The sequence below is a fragment of the Canis lupus genome, chromosome 3 (assembly GCF_048164855.1).
Source record: "Canis lupus baileyi chromosome 3, mCanLup2.hap1, whole genome shotgun sequence".
NCBI classification, from domain to species: domain Eukaryota; kingdom Metazoa; phylum Chordata; class Mammalia; order Carnivora; family Canidae; genus Canis; species Canis lupus.
In genome coordinates, this window is record NC_132840.1 from 56,634,653 (window position 1) to 56,660,472 (window position 25,820).

The following is a 25,820-nucleotide window of genomic DNA, read 5'->3' on the forward strand; positions in this document are numbered from 1 at the left end:
AAAGAAGCAGTAATGCAACACGCGTTTGGCCAAAATTAGTAAACTTTATTTAAACTTCAAAAAATAAAATAACAGACGAAAGGCAGCTTTAGCTTTGTTCTCGAGGATCAGATAGATCGCCCCAGAGCAGGAACTACCCCTGCCAAGTTAAAACACCCTTCACCCCCAATCAAGCCACAGACAAGGAGGAATCCTGTATTCGGGGACAGGCCTGGGGTGGGTAGAGTAGGAAGAACACCACAGCCAGGTGAGTGGGTTCTGAGACAGCACAAGTGAGGAACAAGACAAAGAGCCCCAGAGGGAACGGGCCCAGAACGTCGACCAGAAACTCTGTCACAGGAGCTACGGGCAAGGGAGGCGGGCTGGGGACCTGGGCCCCGCGAGGGCACCACCTGGGCTGTCCTGCGCCCCGCTCACCCTCAGTTCTCCTCATCACTGTCATCTGGGCTGATGGCTGGGCTGGTGAGGCTGTAAGTGGGGCTGGTGGGTGAGTAGCCAGGGGAAGTGGGTGAGTAGGTGGAGCCTTTGGGGGAGGTGGGTGAGTAGGTGGGGCTGGTGGGTGAGTACTTGGGGGAGGTGGGCGAGTAGGTGGGGCTAGTAGGCGAGTACTTGGGAGAGGTAGGGGTATAGACTGGAGAGGTCGGCGAGTAAGTAGGAGATGTTGGGGAGTATTTTGGGGTGGTGGGTGAGTAGGTGGGGCTGGTGGGGGAGTACTTGGGGGAGGTGGGTGAGTATTTCGGGCTGGTGGGGGAGTATTTGGGGGAGGTCGGGGTGTACTCTGGGGAGCTGGGGCTGTAGGAGGGACTGGTGGGGGTGTACTTCGGCGAGGTGGGGCTGTAGCTGGGGGAGCTGGGGCTGTAGCTGGGGGAGCTTGGGGTATAAGTTGGAGACTGTGGTGTGTATCGTGGGCTTGATGGGGAGTAGCTTGGTGAGGTTGGGGAGTAGCTGGGGGAAGTTGGAGAATAGCTCGGAGACGTTGGGCTGTAGTTAGGGCTCGTGGGCGTGTAGTTGGGACTAGTTGGGGAGTAGCTGGGTGACGTTGGGCTATAGCTGGGTGACGTCGGGGTATAATTGGGACTGGTTGGAGAATAGTTAGGGCTGGTTGGCGAGTAGCTCGGAGATGTCGGGGAATAGCTTGGGGATGTGGGCGAGTAGCTTGGGGATGTGGGCGAGTAGCTTGGGGATGTGGGGGAGTAGCTGGGAGAGGTGGGGGAGTAGCTGGGTGAGGTGGGAGAGTAGCTGGGCGAGGTGGGGGAGTAGCTGGGCGAGGTGGGGGAATAGCTGGGCGAGGTGGGGGAGTAGCTGGGAGAGGTTGGGGAGTAGCTGGGAGAAGTTGGGGAGTAGCTGGGAGAAGTTGGGGAGTAGCTGGGAGAAGTTGGGGAGTAGCTGGGAGAAGTTGGGGAGTAGCTGGGTGATGTGGGACTATAGTTGGGACTAGTTGGAGAGTAGGACGGAGAGGTGGGGGAGTAGGAGGGCGAAGTAGGGGAATAGGAGGGACTCTGGGGTGTATAGCCCCCAGGGGAGCGAGGCTCATAGGCAGGCGATGTCGGTGAGTAGCTGGGAGACATAGCGCCACCTGTGGAGAAAAAAGCGGGAAGGAGTTAAATGATGGCAAGTCAGCCTAAAGGAAGGACTTGGAGGAATTCAACTCTGCCGGCTGACTGACCAGACAGGACAGCTCACCTGGTGAGGGGATGTAGGGGCTGGAGGGGCCCGGTGACCCAGGCGAGCCCGGCGTGGGAGACCAGGCAGGAGAGTAGCCTGGGCTGAAGCCACTGGCATCTGACGCAGCACTGGGAGAGAAGCCGGCTGCCCCCGGCGTCATTCCGCTTCCTAGGAAGTGAAACAAAGCTCAGTTAAAACTGGAACTGGAACCTGGTGCTAAACCATTCATAGATGACCTGCTCCTGGGTCAGGGTCTTGTACGTAGCAGAACAGCTCCCTCACGACACAAGGGTTTGTAAACAAACAAACAAACAAACAGACAGACAAAAAACTGGAGCTGGAGCCCAATACCTGCCCCCAAGCTCCCCGCCCCTTCAGTGTTCCATCAGGGTAACCCTTCACCATCGAGCTCACCCCACCACGCTTGCCCTGACCACCCAGAGGGCCCTCTTCCTGGGCTGGGTCACTCACCGACACTAGGGGACCAGGCACCATAGGCTGGAGTTGCCCCCTGGTTCCAGGGAGTCATGGCAGGAGAAATTCCTCCCATGGGACTAGGTGCCGATCCAAAGAACATGCCAGTGGCTGCAAAGAAGCACAATGACTCAGGACGCGCCCTGGGGACCAGCCCCCCACCCCCACCCCATCATGCACCCCAGCCAGCTGGCAGCAGCCGAGGCCCTCATACTCACGTCCGGCAGCCCCCAGGCCAGGGATGTTGGTGGGGATCTCCATGCCATACTTGCACTTCTCAGCATCGAGCAGGAGATCAAAGCAGCCGGTGCCAGCCGGGGCCAGCTGACCCAGCATGATGTTCTCAGACACCCCCTTCATGGGGTCACTCTCTCCGTGAGCAGCTGCTTCCATAAGCACGTCCACCTGAGCAACCGGGAAACGGGGGAGCCCCATAAGACGCCTCCACACCCAGTGCTCCAGGGCTGCCTCACTACCGCCCTGCACCCACCCCACCCTGGCGTACCCTCATCCCGCACCTCCCCCACCTCCTTCCACCTGCCCAGTTCCATCATTACCGTTTCCTCAAAGGAGCACTTCATGAGAGGCCCAGTATCCTGGCGATTGACACCATGGCGGGTGATGGCCATCAAGTGGCCCCGGCAGGTCATGGTATCACACAGGAGTGCCAAGTGGCGGTAATTGACGTAGGAGCCGTCAAAGGAGATGACGTGGTACAGCTCCCGCTCCAGGGCCTTCCGCACAGCTTCAATGCCCAGCACCTGGCATGGGGTGAGGGGCGAGGGGTGAGGGCCGAGGAGTTGTGCTCATCCCCCAGCTTCTGCCACACAGACCCGCAGAGGGATGGTCGGGAGGCAGTGCCGCCCACACTCGACAGTAGACTCGGGCTTGGAGAAACGCAAGCAGGCAAATGCCAGGAGGGAGGGCAGACGGCCACCACCAGCAGACACCCAGGGGTCCTGGCGGGGCTCCGCGCACTCACCGTGAAGATCTCCACAATGTCGTTGGACGTGGTACGGACAGGGTCCACGTCCTTCTCGCTCAGCACCCGCATCAGGCTCACGCCGTCCGTCTCAAGGATCCACTCCTGCAGAGCCTTGAATTCCCCGTCTTCGGTGATAATGATCTTCTTCTTGTTGTCCGTCTGTGGCAGGTGCATATACACCTGCGGGGGACAGCATGAGCTGGGGGGGAGGAGGGGCCAGGGGAGAGGACATGGGGGAGCGGGGGCGGGGGCAGGGCTGACCTTGCTAATCTGCTCAATGCCCTGCAGGGTCATGTCAGTCAGCATATTGGACTCGATGCAGCGCAGGAAGACGTCATCATCCATTTTGTCCACCACCTCTTCCTCCTGAGCCAAGAGCAAGGCCAGAGTCCTAGAACCTTCCCCTCTTCCCAGGCTCAGCCCAAGTCGCAGCCTCCCCAGGGACCGAAGGGTCAGGTCAGGCCCCAGACTCTGTCCTTTGTTCCTCTGATGTTACTTTTTATCACGTTGTTACAATCCTAAGAGAAACCTAAGGGAGGCACCTGCACCCCACCATCCCAACACAATTTCTGCGCGGGTGCTTGCATGCTCCCAGGGCCCCCGACAGCGTCCAGCATCTCCCACACTCGTTCTCACGGTGGACCTGGCCAGGCTGCCGCTTCCCACACCAATGAGCTCGTTCACAGAGCCGCCTGTACTCTGTGGAGAACCAACAGTTTCCACATCTACACTCCGACAGCTCAACAGTAAGCTGCCACTTTCTGTCTTGAGTGCCCCAGGCACCCCATCCGTGAAACACATTTTAGGAACCATGCCTGGGAGTGAAGTCACCAGTCTGGCATGGCCTCAGGTCCTGTGGCACCTGCTGTCACACCACTTCCCAGAGGACACGCCACCTCTGCTCTCCGCCCTCCCGCAGGAGCCTCACAGGGGGAGCACCCAGGGATCCCCCACGTCAGCGCCACCTGTGTGCTCCACATAGCTACTTTTTCAGTTTTCAAATGTTTTTGCTGTTCAGGGTTCTGAAAATCACCACTAGCCGCCACTCCCCATGCCCACCCCAGCCGGTGTGACGGGCACCTCAACACTGCTTTTGCTTCAACTTCCTTGACTTTTTCGGTCCCAAACAAGGTTTAACAGTACCCTACTGTGGACTATCCATTTCCTCTTGGAGTCCCTTTACCTCTTGCATCTTGTTTTCATCGCTGTTCATGATGCGGATTCGGAGCACCAGCTTCTCAGCGTTGTCGTCGTTAAAGATGCAGTTCAAGTCATCGCCGAAACCTGCAGAGAGAAGGAGCCATGAGAATGATGGCGGTGGCCGGTCACTGCTCCTCTGCAGCTCTCCCCAACGGGGCTCTCCTCTGGCTTCCCCTCCTTCTCATAGAACCCTCTAGAAAGAGAGGAATCGCGGAGAAGACAGGCAAGGAGCCCAGGCAGGACTTCCGAGTTGGGCCCACCTGCCCCAGCCTCACCAGCATTGATCTTCTCAGCAATCTGCTCCATGGTCAGCTTCCGGTCTGTCATGTGCTTCCGGTCCAGCTCCACCCGCAAGAGCCAGGGCGAGATTCGGGCCACGTCAAAGTCCGGCATCTCATAGTAGACATTCACCCATTCCTGATCCTCTGCCACGACAGTGCTCTGGGGGTTGGGGTCGTAGTAGATGGCTGTGTTGGCGGTCACCTTCCTCAATGTTGTATGTTCCAGACGGCACAGAATGTCCTGGGACAAAGAGGGATTGGGGACACAGGCATGTGGGTGGCTCTAAAGACCTCTCCAAATCCTCCTGTAGAGAGAATTTATTCAAGGGGAAGAGATCTCCTCTTCCTTCTGCTGGGAAGCCCACCGACCCAGGCTCTACCTTGGCTCTCTCAGCATCTCGAGCAGACTGGCCCAGCAGGAAGACAGTAAGTGAAGGCGTCTTTGGCTTCTTGGAAATGTTGATGAGTTCCTTGAGTCGGGGCACACCCAGGGTCACGTTTTTGGCAGACACACCAGCATAGTGAAAGGTATTCAAGGTCATCTGGGTGGCAGGTTCTCCAAGGGACTGTGCAGCCAGGGCTCCCACCATCTCCCCAGGATGGGCCTACAGAGTAAGGAAAGCCGGCGTCAGAAAAAGCAAATGTGTCCCTTCTGGCGAGTAACAATGAGCTGCCATTAGGGCAGTGACAGATGCATTGGGGCAAGGCAGAGACTCGACAAAGCAAAGCCTGATTTGTGCGTCCCCTCCTCTGCTTCATTTACAATCCCACGTTTGCACCCGGTGTGCTGCACACCCAGGAGGTCCTCTACCACCTGAAACCCTAATTTCTAAAGTAACAAGCTAAGTATTCACATTGTTATTGGTGGGGAGCTCCCCAGGAAGCATTATTTTAACTGCGATTACGATCACCTACCGTAAGACCTGACCTCTCATTGAGACTCCTACAGTAACGCGGCTGTGAGGGCAGGCTTCCTTCACTCAGTACTATGTACCAAAGGTTCATTGTGGTCCTCTTACACTTCCCACCTCAGTATCTTTACCAGAATATTCCTTCGTGTGGCTATAGCAGTTTCATTTTCTCCCGTCAGTGGATGGGAATTTGGCGGTTTCTCCACAACTTGACTGTTATGTGAACAACGGGGCCATGGATATCCCTGTGCCAGGTTTTGTGTGCACACACCTTCCAGTCTCTTGGGTCTATTCCTAGGAGTGGAACTGCTGGTTCAAATGGTACCTGTGGGGATCCCTGGGTGGCGCAGCGGTTTAGCACCTGCCTTTAGCCCAGGGCTCGATCCTGGAGACCCGGGATTGAATCCCACGTCAGGCTCCCGGTGCATGAGGCCTGCTTCTCCCTCTGCCTATGTCTCTGCCTCTCTCTCTCTCTCTCTGTGTGTGACTATCATAAAAAAAAAAAAAAAAAAAAAAAAAAAAAACAGAGTTACAAATGGTACCTGTGTCTACCCCTCAGAGGAACAGCGGACTGTGACGCCCAGTGGCCCCCCAGTGGCACAGAAGAGTTCCAAATGCTCCATCCACAGCCTCCCTAAACTCAAGGAGCACAAAGCGGTGGCTCACTGGGGCTTCATCTGTATTTCCTGGATGGCGAATGATGCTGAGCATCTTTTCTCATGTGTTTACTGGTCACTTACGTATATTCTTTGGGGGAAGAGGTGTACAAGCCCTTAGACATCTTTCTGTTGTCGACGTGCAGTAGTCCTTTATGTATTCTCTACACGTGGCCCTTATCACATAGATGATTTGCAAATCTTTCCTCCTCCCATTCTGGGTTATCTTCTGACTCTCCTGCTGGTGTCCTCGGAAACACAAGTTTTTAATTTAGATGAAGCCGAAATCATGTTTCTGTGCTCTTTAGCGTATGCTTTTGGTGTCATACCGAAGACTCCACAGTCTAATCCCAGGTTGTGAAGAGTTGCCTTTGTGTTTTCTTCTAAAGCTTTTTTACAGATTGAGCTCTTATATTTAGGTCTTTGATGCATTTTGAAGTAATTTTTGTATATGGCGTGAAGTAGGGATCCAACTTCAATCTTTTGCATGTGGATGTCCAGTTATTCCAGCACCATTTTTTCCCCCAAGATTTTATTTATTTATTCATAAGAAACAGAGAGGTAGAGACACAGGCAAAGGGAGAAGCAGGCTCCCCACAGGAAGCCCGATGCAGGACTTGACCCTTGGACCAGGATCACGCCCTAAGCCACTGAGCCATCCAGGCGTCCAGTATCGTTATTTTTTTTAAAGATTTATTTATTTGAGAAAGAGAGCAGCCAAGTGAGCATGCATGCTTGGGGGAGGAGCAGAGGAAGATAATCTCAAGCAGACTTCCCACTGAGCTCAGAACCCAACTTGAGGCTCTATCCCACAACCCTGAGACCATGACCTGGGCTGAAACCAAGAGTCGGATGCCTAACCAACTGAGCCCCCCAAGAACCCCTCAGCACTGTTTGTTGAAAAGACTATTTCTAAGCCATTAAGTTCCATTCATCTATCTATGCATCTTCATGTGATAGCACACTATCCAGAGAACCAGAGCCTTACAGAAAGCTTGGAAATCAGTTAGGTGTGAGCCCTCCAATCTTGTTCTTTTTCAAAACTGTCTGATTCTTCTGGGTCCCCTGCATGTACATATGAATTTTAAGATCAGCTTATAAATTTCTGCAGAAAAGGCAACTGGGATTTGACAGGCACTGTGTTGGATCTGTAGATCACCTTGGGGATTACCACCATTTAGCAAGATAAATCTTATAATCTGTGAACACTGGATGACCTTCCACTCACTTAAATCTTTTTTCAATCACATTTTACAGCATTCCCTAATGCATTTTAATTATTTAATTAACACAACTGGATTTACATCAAAAGTATTCAGAGGTACGCCTATAATTACAATGCTTCTCTCTTCCTACTACCTTGTAAAATCCTCAAAGACAGTGATAGGGGCACCTGGGTGGATCAATCGGTTAATTCATCTGCCTTCAGCTCGTCATGATCCCAGGGTCATAGGATTGAATCTCATTATCCGGCTCCCCACAAGTGGGGAGCCTGCTTCTCCCTATCCTCCTCTGCCTCTCTCCCTGGCTTTCGGTCTCTGGCTGTCAAATAAATGAAATATTGTAAAAAAAGAGAGAGAGACAGAGAGAGATATCCTTAGGGAATGAAGCAGAAATCCCCCCACATACAGGACTCAGCCCAGAGCAGCCCCTCAGTGATCAAGAGGTATTATGCGGCAGGCAGTGGGCAGAGGCAGGCTGTGCTCAGAGCCCAGACAAGCCCACAGGTCAAAGAAGGAAAGCAGGGCTGAGGCAAGAACACTACTCACAATGGCTTGATTGAACTTGGACTCGATCTCTCCAAGCAGCCAGTCGAAGGCCTCCCCGCTGAGCCGGAACTCCTCAGCCATGCGGCGGGAGCACAGTGTGGAGCGCAAGTGGATGTTGAAGAGAAGTGTGGCATTCTCCTGAGCTTGCCTGCTCAGGGGGTCATCCCCGTTCACAATTACGAGTTTCTTGCTCAATTCCTTGACTCCTGGGGACCAGAGGAGGTATAGAGATTCCAGAGTGAGACCCCGACCACTCCCATCCCGCAGCCTGGCCCCAAGGTCCCAGAGCAGCTACTCACCCTCTACCACCTTGATGGGGTGCAAGTCGGAGGGAAGGCGAGGGTTGATGTGGAAGATTTTCTGAGCGTTCCAGATCATACGCAGCAGGTTACAGGGGAGGACGACCTGAGGCGCGATGAAAACAAGAGGGGGTCATGAGCTGGGCACAGCCACTTGGGGACAGCAGCTCTCCAGCCCGGCCTTCTGCCCACAGGCACCTTGCTGTCGCCAGTCGGGAAGATGACCCTGAGCACCTCCCTGTCCTCACGCATGCGCTCGAATTCTCGCTCTAACTCGTTCTGAATGTGCGCATTGCTCAGCACGTCCTTCACCAGGTCCTCCTGCAGAGTGCGCCGCAGGGCCCTCTCGTTTGTGTAGTCAAAGCGGAACCTGAAGGTGGCAGGAGGGAGAGTCAAGGGGCCGCTGGGCCCCAGGGCCTGATCCCTGCAGGCAGCAGAGCAAGGCTCCCAAAGGTGCACAGCCTGAACAACAGGGCTTTGAGGCAAGAATCTAGGGCTGGGAAGTTCAAAGTCTAGGCCCCAAGACTGCCTGCCCGGCTGAGCTCACTTTGTATGGTCACCAGGGACAGGGTGCGGTGGGTCTTGTAACTGCTCTACCCAACTGCCACGGCACAGCTGCTGCCACCAGGAGTGGACAAAGGGCTCTAAGACAGAAGGCAGACTGCAAGGTATGCTCTGGGCGAGCAGGGTCTCGGTGCAGGAAGGGGAGTCCTAGGAGGCTGGTTTTGAGCCCCAAGGGTGAGATCCACCCGCCTGCAGCCTCCTCACTTCTTCTCAAAAGCCTTGTTGGATGGCTTAAGGGTAGCCAGGTTCTGGAACTCGACGCTCTCGCCAGCCAGGCCGTCCTCGCCATAGCGCAGCTGCACCACCTGGTTGATGGAGTTTCGCACAGTAGCATCATACTTCACCATCACCGACTCCATGGACTTGATGAGCCGCCGCTGGATGTACCCTACAGGGAGGTGTCCAGGTTTGGGCCCCAGGGCAGCACGAGCCTGACCTCAGAAACAAGCCTTGCCAGCTGCTCCAGGGCTTTTACCCACCCAAACCTTGGAAGAGCCAGCTACTGCCCTTGGTCCCCGAAGCCTCTCAGTGAAATCCATGCTCCCCACCAGCTGGACCCAGTGCCAGAAGAGTCCTCTAGGAAGCAGCCCCTAGGTGACTTTGAGGATCTAACCCTGGAGCAGGAAGCGCTGCCTGGCATTTCCCAGCTCCTGAGCTTCAGCTCCTATTCCTTCCGCAAGAGATAAGTTCAAACACCTGGGATTGGGAAGCTTTAACCTGAGAACCCCCCACCTCACCCCAGGGGGATCCTTGGCCTGCGGTGCCCCTGGCAGCAGCGCGAGGGCCTGAAGGCCTCACCAGTTTCAGCAGTCTTGACGGCCGTGTCGATAAGCCCCTCGCGACCCCCCATGGCATGGAAGAAGAACTCGGTAGGCGTGAGGCCGGCCAGGTAGGAATTCTCCACAAAGCCTCGGCTCTCTGGCCCGTAGTCATCCTTGATGAAATGAGGCAGGGTCCGGTGCTTGAATCCAAATGGGATCCGCTTGCCCTCCACGTTCTGCTGCCCGACTACAGCGATGACCTGGGGAATGAAGGTGGAGTGCACCTAACTCCCTTTGCGCTAGGAGTCAGAGCTCCCAGCCCGTTCCCTGCAAACAATCCCTTCTCCCCGTGCTCCCAGCCTTCTCTGTGGCCCACATCTGGAAAGACCAGGCTCCCCACCTGGGAGATGTTGATCTTGGAACCTTTGGCCCCAGACACGACCATGGACTTAAAGTTGTTGTACTCAGACAAGGACTTCTGGGCAGAGGAGCCAGTCTTATCTCGGGCATCGTTGAGAATGCGGTTCACCTGGTTCTCAAAGGTCTGCCGCAGAGTGTTCCCGGGGGTGGGCTCCAGCTCATTGTTATGAGCCTTCTCAATGACCTGGGTGTAAGGGAGGCGGTGGGGCTCAGTGTCGGCTCTGCTCCCCCTCTTGGACATCCGCTCTGCGGTCACCGACATTCCACCCAAAGTCTCTGAGCGCCAGTCACTCAGTCTCGGCCTGGCCTTCCTGCTCACCTCTATCACATCCTGCTTAGCCTTCTTAATAGTGTTCTGAATGTCCTGGTAGGTCTTTGAGTCCGCAATGGAGTCCCCAATGCCAATGGTATGACCTAGAGAGAAGAAGCGTCATCAACACCCTCTTCAGGCTTCCCCAAAACCTGCGATGGAATCACAACCAAGAGAGTTGTTGGAAGGCCCCTAAATCCAAGGAAGAATGAGAAAAGGATGGAAGAGAAACGGTAAGTGGAGGGAGAGGCAAGATTTAACGAGCCTCTACTCACCCTCGATGAGAAGCCAGTTGTTAATGACTGTCTGAATGTTGGAGTAGAAGAGACGAGTGACGTCATGGCCCATCTCCAGGTAAGAAATGTGGACCAGCGAGCCGGCTGACGTACCCAGAGATTTCTTACACAGGATGCCCATGATCAGCTCCCCGTTCTCCACTACCACCTGTGCACAAAGCACCCCAATCAAGTCCCCTGCGGTGGCGCCCATGTACAAATCCTGTCCCCACAGGCAGAGGCCAGGTCCTACCTTGGTGTCCCCTGGAGAGATGTGTTTGTAAGGACCACTGTCCTCGTCGTCGGGATGGGTGCTGTGGGTGCGGATGCAGTTGATGTGGCCTGGTATGATGAGGGAGAAGATCTGTTTGCCTGTCCACAGGGGACGAGGCTTCAGGATGGCCGGCTGCGGGACCTTCCCATCCCACGTGGACAAGAACATCAAAAGGTTCATAACTTCCCCCTGTGAGGCGAAGAGCAAGACCAGACCTCAGAGCCGCAGGCCTCACTGGGCAAGGTCACCTACCCATGGGTGAAAGCCAGGTTGGGGAGGCAAAGAGATGCTGGGGAAAGTGTTTTCCAAACTTTCAATTAAAAATTTATTATGATAGTGAGAGACTTTGGCTTTCTCTTTTTTTCTTTTATTTATTTATTTATTTATTTATTTATTTATTTATTTATTTATTTATTTATTATTATTTTTTTTATGATAGTCACACAGAGAGAGAGGCAGAGACACAGGCAGAGGGAGAAGCAGGCTCCATGCACCAGGAGCCTGAACATGGGACTCGATCCCAGGTCTCCAGGATCATGCCCTAGGCCAAAGGCAGGCGCCAAACTGCTGCGCCACCCAGGGATCCCTCTTCTTTTAAATAGTAAGTACAAATTACTTTCAATAATCATGAAATTAGTAAAATTATAACAAAACCACTTCTTTTTCCCTTCACCTTCCCAGAAGTAGCTGAAATTATGTGATGTTTTAAAGCATTAAATGAGGGGAAGATAAAATAAAAAAAGTAAGTGGGGAGCTAAAACTTTACATAAACTCTTTCGGTCCGACCTTCCTAAGCTCTCCCCTCTCCTGCCTCACACATGAGTCAGTGTGGAGCAAGTCAAGGCAGAAGTTGTAGCTCTTCCCACCATCTTTCTTTTTTTTTTTTTTTTTATTTATTTATGATAGTCACAGAGAGAGAGAGAGGCAGAGACACAGGCAGAGGGAGAAGCAGGCTCCATGCACCGGGAGCCCGACGTGGGATTCGATCCCGGGTCTCCAGGATCGCGCCCTGGGCCAAAGGCAGGCGCTAAACCGCTGTGCCACCCAGGGATCCCCTTCCCACCATCTTTCACCTCACCACCCCAGGTCACTCTGCCCGTCCACACTGGGCTCCCTCCCTAGGAGCACACACCCGCTCCAGGAAGACATCTCTCTTTGTGAATTTGCGCACAGCTGTGAGCGTGTCCTGCACGATGCCCATGACGGGGCGATTGCTCTGGGGGGTGACAATCATGCGCGGCACCATGGCGAGCTCCTGGATCTCTGCCCGAGTCTCCAGAGACTGTGGCAGGTGCAAGTTCATCTCATCCCCATCAAAGTCAGCATTGTATGGAGTTGTTACACTGCAGTGACAGAGAAGCCGGGGTCAGGAAGATACCACAATGACGCGTCAGGGAGTGGCTGGGCCCTACCACCCTCCCTTGGCCAGAGGACTAACCTCAGATTTAAGCGAAAAGTAGACCAGGGGAGGATGCGGACCCGATGCCCCATCATGGACATCTTGTGCAAAGTCGGCTGCCGGTTGAAGATGACAATGTCTCCATCGCACATGTGCCGTTCCACCTAGGGAGGGAATGAAGAGTCTCAGAGGAAGGAATCTGCTAAGAAGGAAAGTATGACGGTGGAACTGAAACGCTCTACAGATAGAAACATGATAGAATGGTGCTACTTCATGTGGAATACAGATCAACTACTCCCTTCAGGCCAGATGCCAGGTTAAGGCACGGTACCCACCAGCTTCAGGGAACTCAGCTGCAGGAGACTCTACACATGAGACCTTCTGTTCTCCTCCCTCGATCTCCCTTCCCTGCCATATACCCTTAGGTTTGTGGGACCCCCACCCTGTAGGCCCATGGCTGGCAGCTACAGCTTGCCTAGGACAGCAGTGGTCTTCTAGAGAAGACCCTACCAAATAGGACAGCATCGGATGGCCTCCTCCAGCTGGCCCCCGCTCCGGGGAGCTTCCTGCTCGGGGCAGGGAGAGGCGCCCCGGCCTGTTACGTGCCTTATAGCCAGTCTGCAAATGAAGGTCACTGGGCTTTGGGTGGAAACGCAGGTCAATGCGATCGCCATTGTCTCGGATGATGTACTTGGCCCCTGGGTACTGGCTGTTCCCCCTGCGCACCAATTCCTGAAGTCTGGGAAGGGCAGAGGCACAGTGAACAGGTGGCTCCCCAGAAGCCCTTGTGGCCACCCTCACCCCCCAAGCTCCAAGTGGAAGCACTCTCTGCTTCTCACCTATTCCCCCCACATGCCCCCCAGCGGCTCTCCAGACAGAGCTCCTGAGGTGAAGCCCACCTGTCGATGTTGAAGGGCGTGACGATCTCTGCAAAGGTCATGTTGGCAGCAATGGAGCGAGGCACACCGACCTGGTCGATGGAAAGGTTGGGGTCGGGAGTGATGACGGTGCGGGCTGAGAAGTCCACTCGCTTGCCCATCAGGTTCCCTCGGACTCGGCCTTCCTTGCCCTTCAACCGCTGCTTCAGGGACTTGAGGGGACGCCCAGACTTCTGCATGGCCTGTGAGGAAATGCAGGGTGGGGGCACCCCCGTGGTCAGCACAGGCCCCTCCTCCAGAGCTCAGGAGCCTCCCCCTGAGGGGAGCGCCCCCTCGACCTGCACCGTCATCGCAGCCACGCGACCTGGCCCGTGCCCCACTTCCATTCAGGTGCAGAGTTGGGAGCACATGGACTCACCCGGGGCAGGCCAGGCAGCTCATTGTCCACCATCGTGGCCACATGGAACTGGAGGAGCTTCACATCCTCTGCGATGACGTGGGCCGCTGCACCGTTTTGCTCATTGCGCCGCAACTGATTGTTGATCTTCACGATATCCGCCAGCTTGTGGGTCAAGTCATCCTGCAGCAGGAAGTCACAGCATTGTCACAGTCCAGCCCCCACTGGGCACTTGGCACACATGTACCAGCCCACGGTGCCTCCCTCATGCTTGCGGCACCTGGCAGACAAGCCCGGTCTCTCACTTCCCACCCACAGAAGAACCTCTGTGATCTTCGATCATGTCAAGGGCCTCGTTAGTAGGCATGGGCACCCAGGCACCCTGCCCCCCAACATGGGCTCCTGCATGCCCTGCCCCCAGGCAAGGAGCTCCCCACCTCGGCTAGCCAGCCTGCTGGCAGGCAGGGTCCCAGAGCTGCTGACCTGGTTGCGGGCAGAGCCCTGCATCACCACGGCAGGCCGCACAGACAGCGGGGGCACGGGCAGCACAGTGACAATCATCCACTCAGGCCGGGCGTAGCGGGGCTCCATGCCCAGCACAAAACACTCTTCGTCTGAGATGCGCTTGAAGATTTCATGTACTCGCTCAGGACTCAGCAGGATCTTCTTCTCCTGGGAGTCCTCATTGACATGCTTCCACTCGGCATACAGCTCCAGGCCTGAGCGCCGGATGCGGGGCTGGTATCGTCCGCAGCCCCCATGGCCCTTCCAGAGACAGAGGGGCCATCAGAGCCTGGAGACACTGCACGCGTCCACCCTCCAGCAGTCCCGGACCACGGATACCTTTTCTTTGGTCAAGTCCTCATCACCCTCGGGCTGCTCCACCCCGAACTTGTTATCCATCTCCTCACCGCCTTCGCAGATGTTCTTGCCCTTGCACAGGTCATACACGTGGGTGAGCCGCTTCTTGGGCTGCCCCTTGGACTTGGCCAGGATGTCCTTGATCTTTGGGTTGTTCTGGGGGCAGACCAGAGCAGGCTCAGTCAGGCCGCTCCTCTGTCCACCCCTCCAAGCCACCTTGCCCCCAGGCCAGGGCCCAACCCCACTCACAGAGTCCACAAGCAACTTGGAGCAGAAGAAGCAGACACAGCGCAAAACCTTCATCGTCTTCACCAGGAAGCCCACGTGAAACACGGGCTTGGCCAGCTCGATGTGGCCAAAGTGGCCAGGACACTCTGTCATGTTTCCTGTGGGGACACACACTTCACGGTCTTGTCCCTACTCGCACCTCAGAGACTAGTCCCCAGGTGTCCACCCTCAGGCCTGAGGGGACCCAAGCCTCCTGCCCTCCCACGGGCATCCCACGCCAGGCACCCAGCACTCACCTGCACAGGTTTGGCAGCGGCCAGTCCGCTCAATCACCCCCTGCCTTGGGTCCATCAGCCCCCCAAGCTTGGGGCGGCCTCCCTCCGTCGTCTCGGGGTATTTGATACCGCCCTCTGTCACAGACATTCGTTTCTACAGAAAAAAAGGCCAGTAACAACTAAATTGGATTCCTAGTTTCCAGCCTTCACATACTAAGCCCTCAAAGAACCACAAACTACTTAGAGCAGGACCACACAGGTCTAGCCTGGGGCTAGGGGAATGGGAGGGCTAGAAGCCGAATATCGGGGGTTTTGGTCACTGTCGGGGTCCTGGTCACTGTCTGACTGGGAGAGGGTGCTCAGACTAGCGTGCAGCTGACCCTGGCCTCGATACAAGCTGCCTACTTCTTGGACTCAAACCCCACATGTCCCTCTGGGCTCAGTTCCAGGTCATTGACATTTTTTTAATCACAAAAAGAAATAAGCTGTTTCAAGAAAAAAAAAAAAAAAAATCCATGCCTTGCTTCTTCTCCAAAGCTGAAATCAAGCCCAGAATCAGAGTCTCTGGCAGGGGACCGTACCTCGCCCCACACTAATCCAGCTCCTGAAGCCCGGCACTGCTTGCCCCTGTCCTTGCCACCTCCCTCTTCCCAAGGCCCCAGCGGCCCGAACCTGTCCGTGTTCAGGTGGAGAGCCCAGGCTAAGATGGGAGAGGCAGGTGCCAGAGCAGAAGGGCGCCCAGTACCCCAGAAGTTGGAGGCAGAACCCTGAGAAAGGTGGGGCCAGGACTCCAAGGACCCCCTGGGGGAAGGAGCTGGCGGCAGAAGAGCTCAGAAGTAGGAAGGCCAAGGGTGGGCTGAGGAAACCCTGAGTTTTCGCACACTAAAACCAAGGCTTTGGCATGACCTGCATCTGGCCCACTGACATCCCAGAGGGAGGAACTTGAACTTAATAAAAGCTTTGGTCGAGGTGTCACCCTCATGCCGGGCACCAAAAGCACTCAACACACCTCGTTTTTCTAAACTGAATCACTTCCCTTCTAGAAATGAGGTCTTGTCAGTTAGATGGGAGAAACCCAAGGGGAAGTGACTTGTCCAAGGTCTCCACCATCGGGAGCCAGAAGTCAAGCCCAGCCCTCTCTGGGCCTGAACACACGCCACCCCCCCATTCCAGGCTGCAGCACAGATGCTACTCTTACAAGTGGACACAGCCTCTGGTGCCAAGTGCGGCGCTGGCTGGTTCGCCCCATCTTCACAGCTCACTGATAAAATACGCATCACTGTACCCATTTCAGATTACAAAACCGAGAGGCCCAAGGATAGGCAGCTGATAGCAGTAGAGCCAGGATCCACAACCCCCTGCCCCAGGCATTCTTCCCACCGCATGGTGCTGAGCAAGCGGATGCAGGAGTTGCCATCAGCACAGCACAGCGACCCTCTCACAGTCCCGGAACCACTCCTGATAGACCAGGAGCTGCTACGAGGCCATCTGAGCTGCAATGAGGCCATCTGAGCTGCAGAACTCGGGCACATGGCAGCTAGGGCACTGAGGCTCCTGCTCACCCACCTCTTGGGGTACTGTCCTGAAGTCTCCTTCCTAGGCTCCTCTGCCCCTGTCTGCTCTTCCAGCTCTGCTCCTCCCCTGGGGTTTAGCACATCCACATCCTCACCGTACTCCCTTGCCGCCCCATGAAGCCTGCTCTATCTCCATGTTGCCCAGACCTCTGCTTCCAGGCCTCTCCTTTTGTCTGAACTTGGGATTCACTAGTGAGCTAGCTACTGCATCAAACCCAACATGTCTAAGAGTGAACTCCCTTCCCCTCACAAATCCATCCTTTTTCCTCGCCCCCACCTAAGATCACGGCACTCAAGTCCGAAAGCCACACCTGCCCTTCCTCACGCTTAGGCACAAAATGGTTAACCAAGTACAGGCTGGACCCAGAGCCCTCTGCTCTGCAATCCCAGCTCCATCACTTACAGGCTCTCTAACTACATCTACCTGCTTAGGCCCAGGACATAACAGGTGGTCAGGAAGGACACCATGATCGGACCATCCATGGGCATGGGCTGTGGCTGTCTGCACCTCCTCAACCCCTTGTCTCCATGCCTCTAGCCACTGCCTTAAGCCAGGCCTTTTACTTTTTTTTTTTTTTTTAAAGGTTTCATTTATTTATTTGACAGAGAGAGAGAGGGAGCACAAGCAGGAGGAGTGGCAGCCAGAGGTAGAGGTAGAAGCAGGAACCTGATGCGGACTCAATCTCAGAACCCTGAGATGACGACCTGAGCTGAAGGCAGATACTTAAAACAACTGAGCCACCCAGGTGCCCAAGCCAGTCCTTTTCTCTGGGCTTCACCACAGGGCATTGCTTAGGTGGCCAGCCTGTCTCTCTCTCATCCAACCACACATCTGGGGCGCTCTTTCTAAAACGGAAATCTAGGAGGGATGCCTGGGTGGCTCAGTGGTGGAGCGTCTGCCTTTGGCTCAGGGCATGACCCCGGGGTCCTGGGATCGAGTCCCACATCGGGCTCCCAATAGGGAGCCTGCTTCTCCCTCAGCCAGTGTATCTGCCTCATGAAGAAATAAAATGGAAATCTAATCTTTATGCCCTCTTGTCTTCAGAATGACATCCAAACTCAGCAGGACAGCTTACAAAAAGGGTTTTAGGATGTTTCCACCTTCCTTCCTCTCCCCCATCAGAGGAAAGTCCCCTGCGGTCCTCCATCCCCCAGAGCATGTGCTGCCCTCCCCCCATGTGGGCTCCCTCTGGAAAGCCCTGCCCCCAAGGCTAACTGCTGTTTTATTTTTTTTATTTTTATTTATGATAGTCACAGAGAGAGAGAGAGAGGCAGAGACACAGGCAGAGGGAGAAGCAAGCTCCATGCACTGGGAGCCCAACGTGGGATTCGATCCCGGGTCTCCAGGATCACGCCCTGGGCCAAAGGCAGGCGCCAAACTGCTGCGCCACCCAGGGATCCCTAACTGCTGTTTTAAGACTCAGTGTAGACATAGCTTCTTTCAGGAAGCATTTCCAGGGTCTGCTCTGTTTCCATAACTCCTCTCTCACTGCACATCTCACAGTGCAATGAAATTATCTATCGGGGGGATGTGCCTTCCCTGAAGATTACAAGCATCTCTCGGCAGACAGCCTTTCTCCGTCGTCCAGGATCCCATGGCTTCTGATGAACACTGGGTAGACTGAACTCAACTGCTTAGGGCCCTCGGCTGCAGGGAAGTGCCTTCAAAGACCTTGGAAAAAAGTGAAAAGGCTGTCCCCTGCTAGTCGGGCCAGGAACCCCCCCCTAATGGGTCTGACTAGCCACTGCTGAGCAGAAGCCATATGGTCGATTGATGCAAAAGGTTCTGAACACCCACAACACTCATCAGAATGACCTGGTGAAGTCTCAGAAAGACGGGGTGGGGGTGACTGAATTTGCAAAGCTGGAACCCCATCAGCTGCATTGCGACTTCCTAGAAATGCGAACTGCTCTGCTCACCTCGACTGAAACTGAAGTGAAGCTTGAATGTGGCTGCCAGGAAGGCCACCAGAGAGGGAGCAGAGGGAAATCCCACTCAAAACTTTGCACGTCCCTCTGCTCGGAGTCCAAGCCACCTACCTGCCCAGGACTACTCTACTTCTAGGTATTGACATGGGGCCAGGGGGTGTCCTGGAATATACTGGACTATCTCCCTACCGCAAAGTAATGAACTGTCATTTTGGATTATATATAAACTACGTTAACCCCCAACCCTTCCTCCAACACTGGTTCTTGCTACCTTAAGAGTATCTTGCTGTTTTAAAACCTTCTTGGCCTGGGTGGCTCAGTGGTTGAGTATCTGCTTTCAGCTCAGGGCGTGATCCCAAGGTCCTAGGATTGAGTCCTGCCTCAAGCTCCCCGCAGGGAGCCTGCTTCTCCCCCCGCCTGTGTCTCTGCCTCCCTGTGTGTCTCTCATGAACAAACAAATCCTTTTTGGAATAAGCTAGGGTATAAATACATAAAATTATGCTTTTCACAGTAGACAGTTGCTTTTAACAGTGGTCAACCTCTTCAAACGTCATCGAGCGCCCATCTCCACTGATTTTGTACCAGCTCTGCATAAAGCTCTAGCACCAACCCTCCTTGCTGCCTCCCTCCAGACTGAACAACATCCAAACCCACCACCGCGTCCAAACACAACAGCTCTGTCTCGCAGCCAGTTTTAAGAGCTCTCAGTACCTCGAAACACACCTTACCCCAAGACTTCTGGAAAACATTCCGCTCTTAAGTACTACCTGTTCCATGAGAGTCTCCTTACCCACCAATCCTCCTACCCAAAGCAGAATTACCTGTTATTCCCTCAAGATATAGGAAGCAGCATAGTATAAAAGGCAAGCAACGCAGGGCAAAATGAAAGCCTCCCATAACCCTGCACACCAGAGACGACCTCTTTTGTGAACAGTCAGCCCTCCACATGTTTTAATAATGCAAAAATGTTCCTGTTTTTACATGAACAGGGCCTCACTCTGCATCCTGGTCAGTAACGTACTTATCCAGATCCCTAAACTTCATCAGTCCACGGTGCCCTTTAGCGTCTCAAGTATGTCAGCAACTTTTCCAGCCCTCTCTGGGCCAAAAGAGATCCACTTACAAAGCACCCAGGGCTAAACCACTGCATAAATACCTATGTCCTATCAACTTAAAGGCTGTGGGATCCCTGGGTGACGCAATGGTTTGGCGCCTGCCTTTGGCCCAGGGCGCGGTCCTGGAGACCCGGGATCGAATCCCACATCGGGCTCCCAGTGCATGGAGCCTGCTTTTCCCTCTGCCTGTGTCTCTGCCTCTCTCTCTTTCTCTCTCTGTGACTATCATAAATAAATTAAAAAAAAAAAAACAAACACTTAAAGGCCGTGTATAAAAACACACGTACATTGAGAAAAAGACTCTGATATTTTAAAAAAATGTTTTTATTTCCCAAAAAAACACAATGACTTATGATACCTGTTGGACCCTGTGCAACTTGACAGGTCATGGGAGTAGACTGGACAGCACCACCCCTATTTCTTGCTCTAGGCTGATTTTTTTGCCCTGTAATTAGGAACTGCTTAAACCCAGCTCCCCAAAGATATGACGTCACTGAAAGGGATTTGGCGCCATCTAATGTTGAAAGGCAACTATCAGGAACTCCTAGCTCCCCAGCCGTCAGACACAGAGCTGAGCTTCTCTATCTCTTGAAAATTTAAAATCTTTCCCTGGGCCCCTGTGAGTTTGCTGCGGTGACTCGGCAGGGCTTGGGAACAGGGGATTTAGCCTGTTGGGAAGATGTTGTTCTAACCTAAGCACACACCCTGAATTACCCCCATAGAATTCCTATTAGTAAATATCTGGGCAAATTATAATTTCAAACAATATCATTTTCAGACAATGATGTGTTAAAAACCCTTCTACATTAAAAGATGTACAAAAGGGCAGCCTCGGTGGCGCAGTGGTTTAGCGCCACCTGCAGCCCAGGGCGTGATCTGGAGACCCTGGATCGAGTCCCACATCAGACTCTCTGCATGGAGCCTGCTTCTCCCTCTGCCTGTGTCTCTGCCTCTCTCTCTCTCTGCATCTCTATGAATAAATAAATAAGATCTAAAAAAAAAAAAAAAAAAAAAAGATGTACAAAAGTACATCTTTCTGTACTTTATTTTGAAGATTTTATTTATTTATTCATGAGAGGCACAGAGAGAGAGAGACACAGGTAGAGGGAGAAGCAGGATCCAGGCTGAGAACCCAACGTGGGACTCAATCCCGGGTCTCCAGGATCACACCCTTGGCCGAAGGCAGCGCTAAACCGCTGAGCCACCTGGGCTGCCCTTTATGTACTTTCCAATTACTTCATCCACTCATTTAACTAATTCTTATTACATCACGATCATGTGCCAGGCCCAATTTGAGATGCTGAAATTACACAGGTGAATACAGGGTCCCTCATAAAAGTTACATTCTCCTGAAGGAGCAAGAAACAAAAAAACTAACCCTTTCAGACAGTGACAGGCTATGAGGTAAAACAAAGTCAAGACGGAGTAGAGGTCACCTCGCTGGCTTGGTCAGAAAAGTGTATATTCTTGATCTTGGGGTTGTAAATTCAAGCCCCACATTGGATGTAGAGATTACATAAAATATAATACCATAGCAGGGATTAGAGAATGCAGGAGAGATGCTATTCAAATAGGGTAGTCAGGGGACACCTGGGTGGCTCAGGTCGTGATCCGGGGATCCTGGGATGGAGTCCCGCATCAAGCTCCCTGCAGGGAGCCTGCTACTCCCTCTGCCTGTGTCTCTGCCCCTCTGTCTGTCTCTCATGAATAAATAAATCTTAAAAAAAAAAAAAAAAAAAGAGAGAGTAGTCAGGAAAGCCCTCCTACTAACATGACATCTGAGCAGAGAACGTATGGATGCTAAAGGAGGAATCAGCCTCAGTAGGTCTGGGCAATGTTGTTCTAAGCAGCAAGAAGAATAAATACTAAAGTCCTTGAGGCAGGAATGAATTTGTGGTGTTGGAAGCACAGGCAGGTTGGTGTGGTCAGAGAAGAGCAAAAGAGTTTGGTAATGAGCTGGAGAGGCAAGCAGGGGCCAGATAATGCAGGACCTTGATGCAGGTCAGAGTAAGCAGTTTGGATCCTTTGGAGAGGCTTCCCTGCAGGGAGCAGACAGGATAAAATGAGCTCTCTAGCTGCTCTGCAAAGGGAACTAGGGGCTAGTATTCCCTGGGAAAGATGCTGGTGATGGGGAACATGATGGTCCAGATGGAGATGGTCATAAATGGCTGGATTCCAAGCACATTTTGAAAGCCAGAGCTGACAGACTGGCAGATGGACCAAGTGGAAGTTGTGAGAAGAATCAGACAGCTTTTAGGTTTTTTACTGGAGTCAGTGGATGAATGGTATAGCCACCGTGTGCTTGGGGAACCAGGCAAGACCTGGGAAAGAGCTTGCTCGAGAGGAGAAATTAAGAGTTGTTGTTGTTGTTGTTTTAATTTATTTATGATAGTCACAGAGAGAGAGAGAGAGAGAGAGAGAGAGGCAGAGACATAGGCAGAGGGAGAAGCAGGCTCCATGCACCGGGAGCCCGACGTGGGATTCGATCCCGGGTCTCCAGGATCGCGCCCTGGGCCTAAGGCAGGCGCCAAACCGCTGCGCCACCCAGGGATCCTTTTTTTTTTTTTAAAGATAAATTTTTAGAAGTGGTAATGCTGGACCAAGGAATATGCATTAAACGACTTGAAAGGGCACCCTGGGTGGCTGAGCGGTTTAGCGCTGCCTTGAGCCCAGGGCCTGATCCTGCAGGCCAGGGATCGAATCCCACGTCGGGCTCCCTGCATGGAGCCTGCTTCTCCCTCTGCCTGTGTCTCTGCGCCCCCCCCACCCCGTGTCTCTCATGAATAAATAAAATCTTTTAAAATAAAAATAATAAAAAAATAAACGACTTGATCAAACTGTCCGACTGTCCTGCAAAAAGGTTATACCAGTTTCTCTACCATCATACAAGCATGCCTATTTCCCAATATTTTTGCCAGCAGAGAAAAATCAAATAAAGGGAAAAACTTTAATTTGCATGTTTTTATTAGTAAGCGGAGTATTTTATTGGCCATTTGTACTACTTCTGTGAACTGCTTACTTGCATCCTTCATCTATTTGCCTAGGTGTGTGATGTCCTTACTGATGAATAAGTGTCCCTTGTGTTTTTTTTTTTTAATGTTTATTTATTTATGATAGTCACAGAGAGAGAGAGAGAGGCAGAGACATAGGCAGAGGGAGAAGCAGGCTCCATGCATTCATTGGAAGCCCGACATGGGATTTGATCTCGGGTCCCCAGGATGGCGCCCTGGGCCAAAGGCAGGCGCTAAACCACTGCGCCACCCAGGGATCCCGTGTCCCTTGTATAATAAGAAATCTAACCTTGTCCATTACAGGGCAAATATTGTTTCTCAATCTGTTTTGTAGCTGTCCATGGTGCCTCTGATAAAGAGAAGTGGCTCTGATTTTTACATACTGAAATGTGCCCTGCTTTTCCTTATATATAAATTGCTGGGGCGTCTGGTTGGGCTCAGTTGGTGGAGTATGTGACTCTTGATCTCCGTGTTGTGAGTTCAGCCCCCACATTATGGTGTAGAGATAACTTAAAAATAAAATCTTGAGGGCAGCCCCTGGTGCCTCAGGGTTTAGTGCTGCCTTCAGCCCAGGGCATGATCCTGGAGTCCTGGGATTGAGTCCCACATTGGGCTCCCTGCATGGAGCCTGCTTCTTCTTCTGCCTGTGTCTCTGCCTCTCTCTCTCATTCTCTCTCATGAAAAAAATAATATCTTAAAATAAATAAAATAAAATCTTGAAAGAAAAAATGTTTAGCTCAGTGCCTAGTACACGATAGGCACTCAATAAAATTCACCTGTAACTCATTCATTACCATTAAAGGGCTCTGCCCCTGGAATTGGCCCCCATAAGCCTTCTATATCTCGCTGGTGCTTTCCAGCTTTGTTTTTTAGATTTAAACCTTAACTCCAGTGACGCCTGGGTGGTCCAGTGGTTAGGCGTCTGTGTTCGGCTCAGGGTGTAATCCCAGGATCCTGAGATTGAGTCCCACATCGGGCTCCCCACAAAGACCTGCTTCTCCCTTTGCCTACCTTTCTTTGCCTCTCATGAATAAATAAAATTATTAAAAATAATAAAAATTAAAAATAAACTTTAGGGCAGCCCTGGATGGCTCGGCGGTTTAGCGAGATCAAGTCCCGAGATCGAGTCCCGGGATGAGTCCCATGTCGGGCTCCCTGCATGGAGTCTGCTTCTCCCTCTGCCTGTGTCTCTGCCTCTCTCTCTGTGTCTCTCATGAATAAACAAAATCTTAAAAAAAAAAAAACAAAAAACTTTAACCCCACCTAGAATTAATTCTTTCGTAGGGCATGAGCTTAGGAGGATCTAACTCCTGACTTAATTTTTACATGGCTGTGCCTTGTCCTCCAGCAAAACTCTCCACAAACAGAGCCATTGAACTCCATTCTCTCTAGCCAACTGGTTCCCTCTAGTTCATCCCACAGGAGTCAGGTCACCAAGAGCTCTGCCCCAGAACTACCCTCCTCCCTCATCTCTCCTGCTCCCTTTCTCAGCTCTCCCCCCCAATCAGTTCATCACAGGGCAACCAAAGTACTCAGAGTTGGGATCCCTGGGTGGCGCAGCGGTTTGGAGCCTGCCTTTGGCCCAGGACACGATCCTGGAGACCCAGGATCGAATCCCACATCGGGCTCCCGGTGCATGGAGCCTGCTTCTCCCTGGGCCTGTGTCTCTGCCCCTCTCTCTCTCTCTCTGTGTGTGACTATCATAAATAAATAAAAAATTTAAAAAAACAAAGTACTCAGAGTTTGGGTTTTCTTTTTTTTAATGTAAACTTGATGTCACTCTCCAGCATATAATTCTCCAAAGGCCTATTAAAAATAGAATTAAATCCAGGGTCCTGGGGCACCTGGTGGCTCAGAGCATCTACCTTTGGCTCAGGTAGTGATTCTGGCATCCTGGGATGGAGTCCTGCAGTGGTCTCCCTACAGGGAGCCTGCTTCTCCCTCTGCCTATGTTTCTGACTCTGTGTCTCTCATAAATACATAAAATCTTCAAATAAATTTAAAAAAAACAAACAAACCCAGACTCCTTACCATAACTTACAACACCCCACCTGGCCTGCCCCAGTCTCCTGCTTTTCCAGGCTATTTCCATAACTCTCTTCACCCTTCTAAACCCGTCACACTGGCACTTCTTCCAATCCTTGGGACACATCAAGTTCATGCTTCCCTCAGGCCCTTTGCACTTGCTGCTCCCTCTCTCTGAAAACCTCTGGTCCTGGAGCTCTGGCTGCCTCTTCCTCATCCAGGTAATGTCACCTCCCCAGAAGGGGCTTCTCGGACCCTGACACCACCCCGTCCAGAGGAGCCTCACACCTCCTCGGCAACTCCCCTGCGCCCCATTCAAAGCACCTGCCATTAACTGAACTGTCTCCTTGGCTCCTTTGTTTGCATGTATACAGTCTGCCTCCCCTACCCCTTCCCACAGTGTGTGCCAACAAGAGGCAGGGTCCTCCTCCGCCTCGTCCAGCTCTGCAACCTCAGCGTCTGTCGTGTCTATCACACAGCAGGTGTTCAGTTAATATTTGTGGAAGGAGAAAAGGCGGGGAAAAGATCTGGGGTCCGGCTTCGCATCCGAATTTGCAAAGCCCCCCACCCCATCCCATCCCAGCCTCAGGATTCATCTGCTCTCGTTCGGCGTCGGTGCCCCCCATCCCACCCCCCCATTCCCGTCCCGGATACAGAGCCGCAGCACCTGGCTCCGGCGGCCTGAACCCAGGCGGCTACCGTCGGGCCCTGCCCGCGCCACCGCGGGGAGCACGGGGAGGGCAGGGCCGCTTACCAGTTCATCCGGACTGAGGACTCCGAACTGCACCCGCTTGATGGTGCGCAGCGGGCATGCGCTGTCCCCGGAGGGGGGGCCACCCCCGTGCATCGCGGAGGCCGACGCGCTGCGCAGGCGCAAACCTCTCTACAAAAACCCTGCGCCGCCTCCGCCTAGGTGCTCAGACCCCGTCGGGGCGGCCACCGGGAAGGACCTCCCCGAGTGGGGAGGAAAAAGCCGGAGGAGGGAGAGGTGGGGGAGGGAAGGAGGCGGGGAAGCGAGAAGGAGCGAAAGGAGCTCTCCTCCCCCCTTCCGGAAATTTTTCGTCTCCCAAAAAGGAAAAAAAAGAGGGAGGGGGGAAGGAAAAGGTTTCGGGGGTAGAGGGGGGAGGAAGAAGAAAAAGGGTAACGAATAAATAAGTAACCAGGCTCCTGAACGGCAGAGGTTACGGCAGTTTGTCTCTCCCCCTTCCGGGAGCCGCCTTCTTTCCAACCGTCCCGGCCGCGCTCTCGGCGCTTCTGAGGAGCGAACTGGCCGAATGACGCCCT

At 53.3% G+C, this 25,820-nt stretch overlaps 1 protein-coding gene across 1 annotated transcript; it reads right to left on the reverse strand.

The window, feature by feature from the left end:
- Positions 1-24: 24 nt before the first annotated feature.
- On the reverse strand, positions 25-25,806 carry POLR2A (RNA polymerase II subunit A). The gene is made up of 29 exons (XM_072821328.1): positions 25,291-25,806; positions 14,904-15,036; positions 14,629-14,765; positions 14,362-14,535; positions 14,002-14,283; positions 13,540-13,701; positions 13,143-13,363; positions 12,850-12,982; positions 12,283-12,407; positions 11,977-12,187; positions 10,824-11,033; positions 10,571-10,739; positions 10,305-10,399; positions 9,966-10,169; positions 9,603-9,825; positions 9,009-9,192; positions 8,439-8,610; positions 8,241-8,346; positions 7,942-8,147; positions 4,986-5,210; positions 4,600-4,846; positions 4,308-4,408; positions 3,386-3,490; positions 3,122-3,304; positions 2,697-2,900; positions 2,358-2,544; positions 2,137-2,250; positions 1,684-1,833; positions 25-1,576 (listed from the first exon to the last, which is right to left on the reverse strand). Exons 1-29 carry the CDS (start codon positions 25,381-25,383, stop codon positions 420-422), a joined length of 5,913 nt encoding a protein of 1,970 aa, XP_072677429.1. The 5' UTR covers positions 25,384-25,806; the 3' UTR covers positions 25-419.
- Between the last annotated feature and the right edge of the window lie 14 nt (positions 25,807-25,820).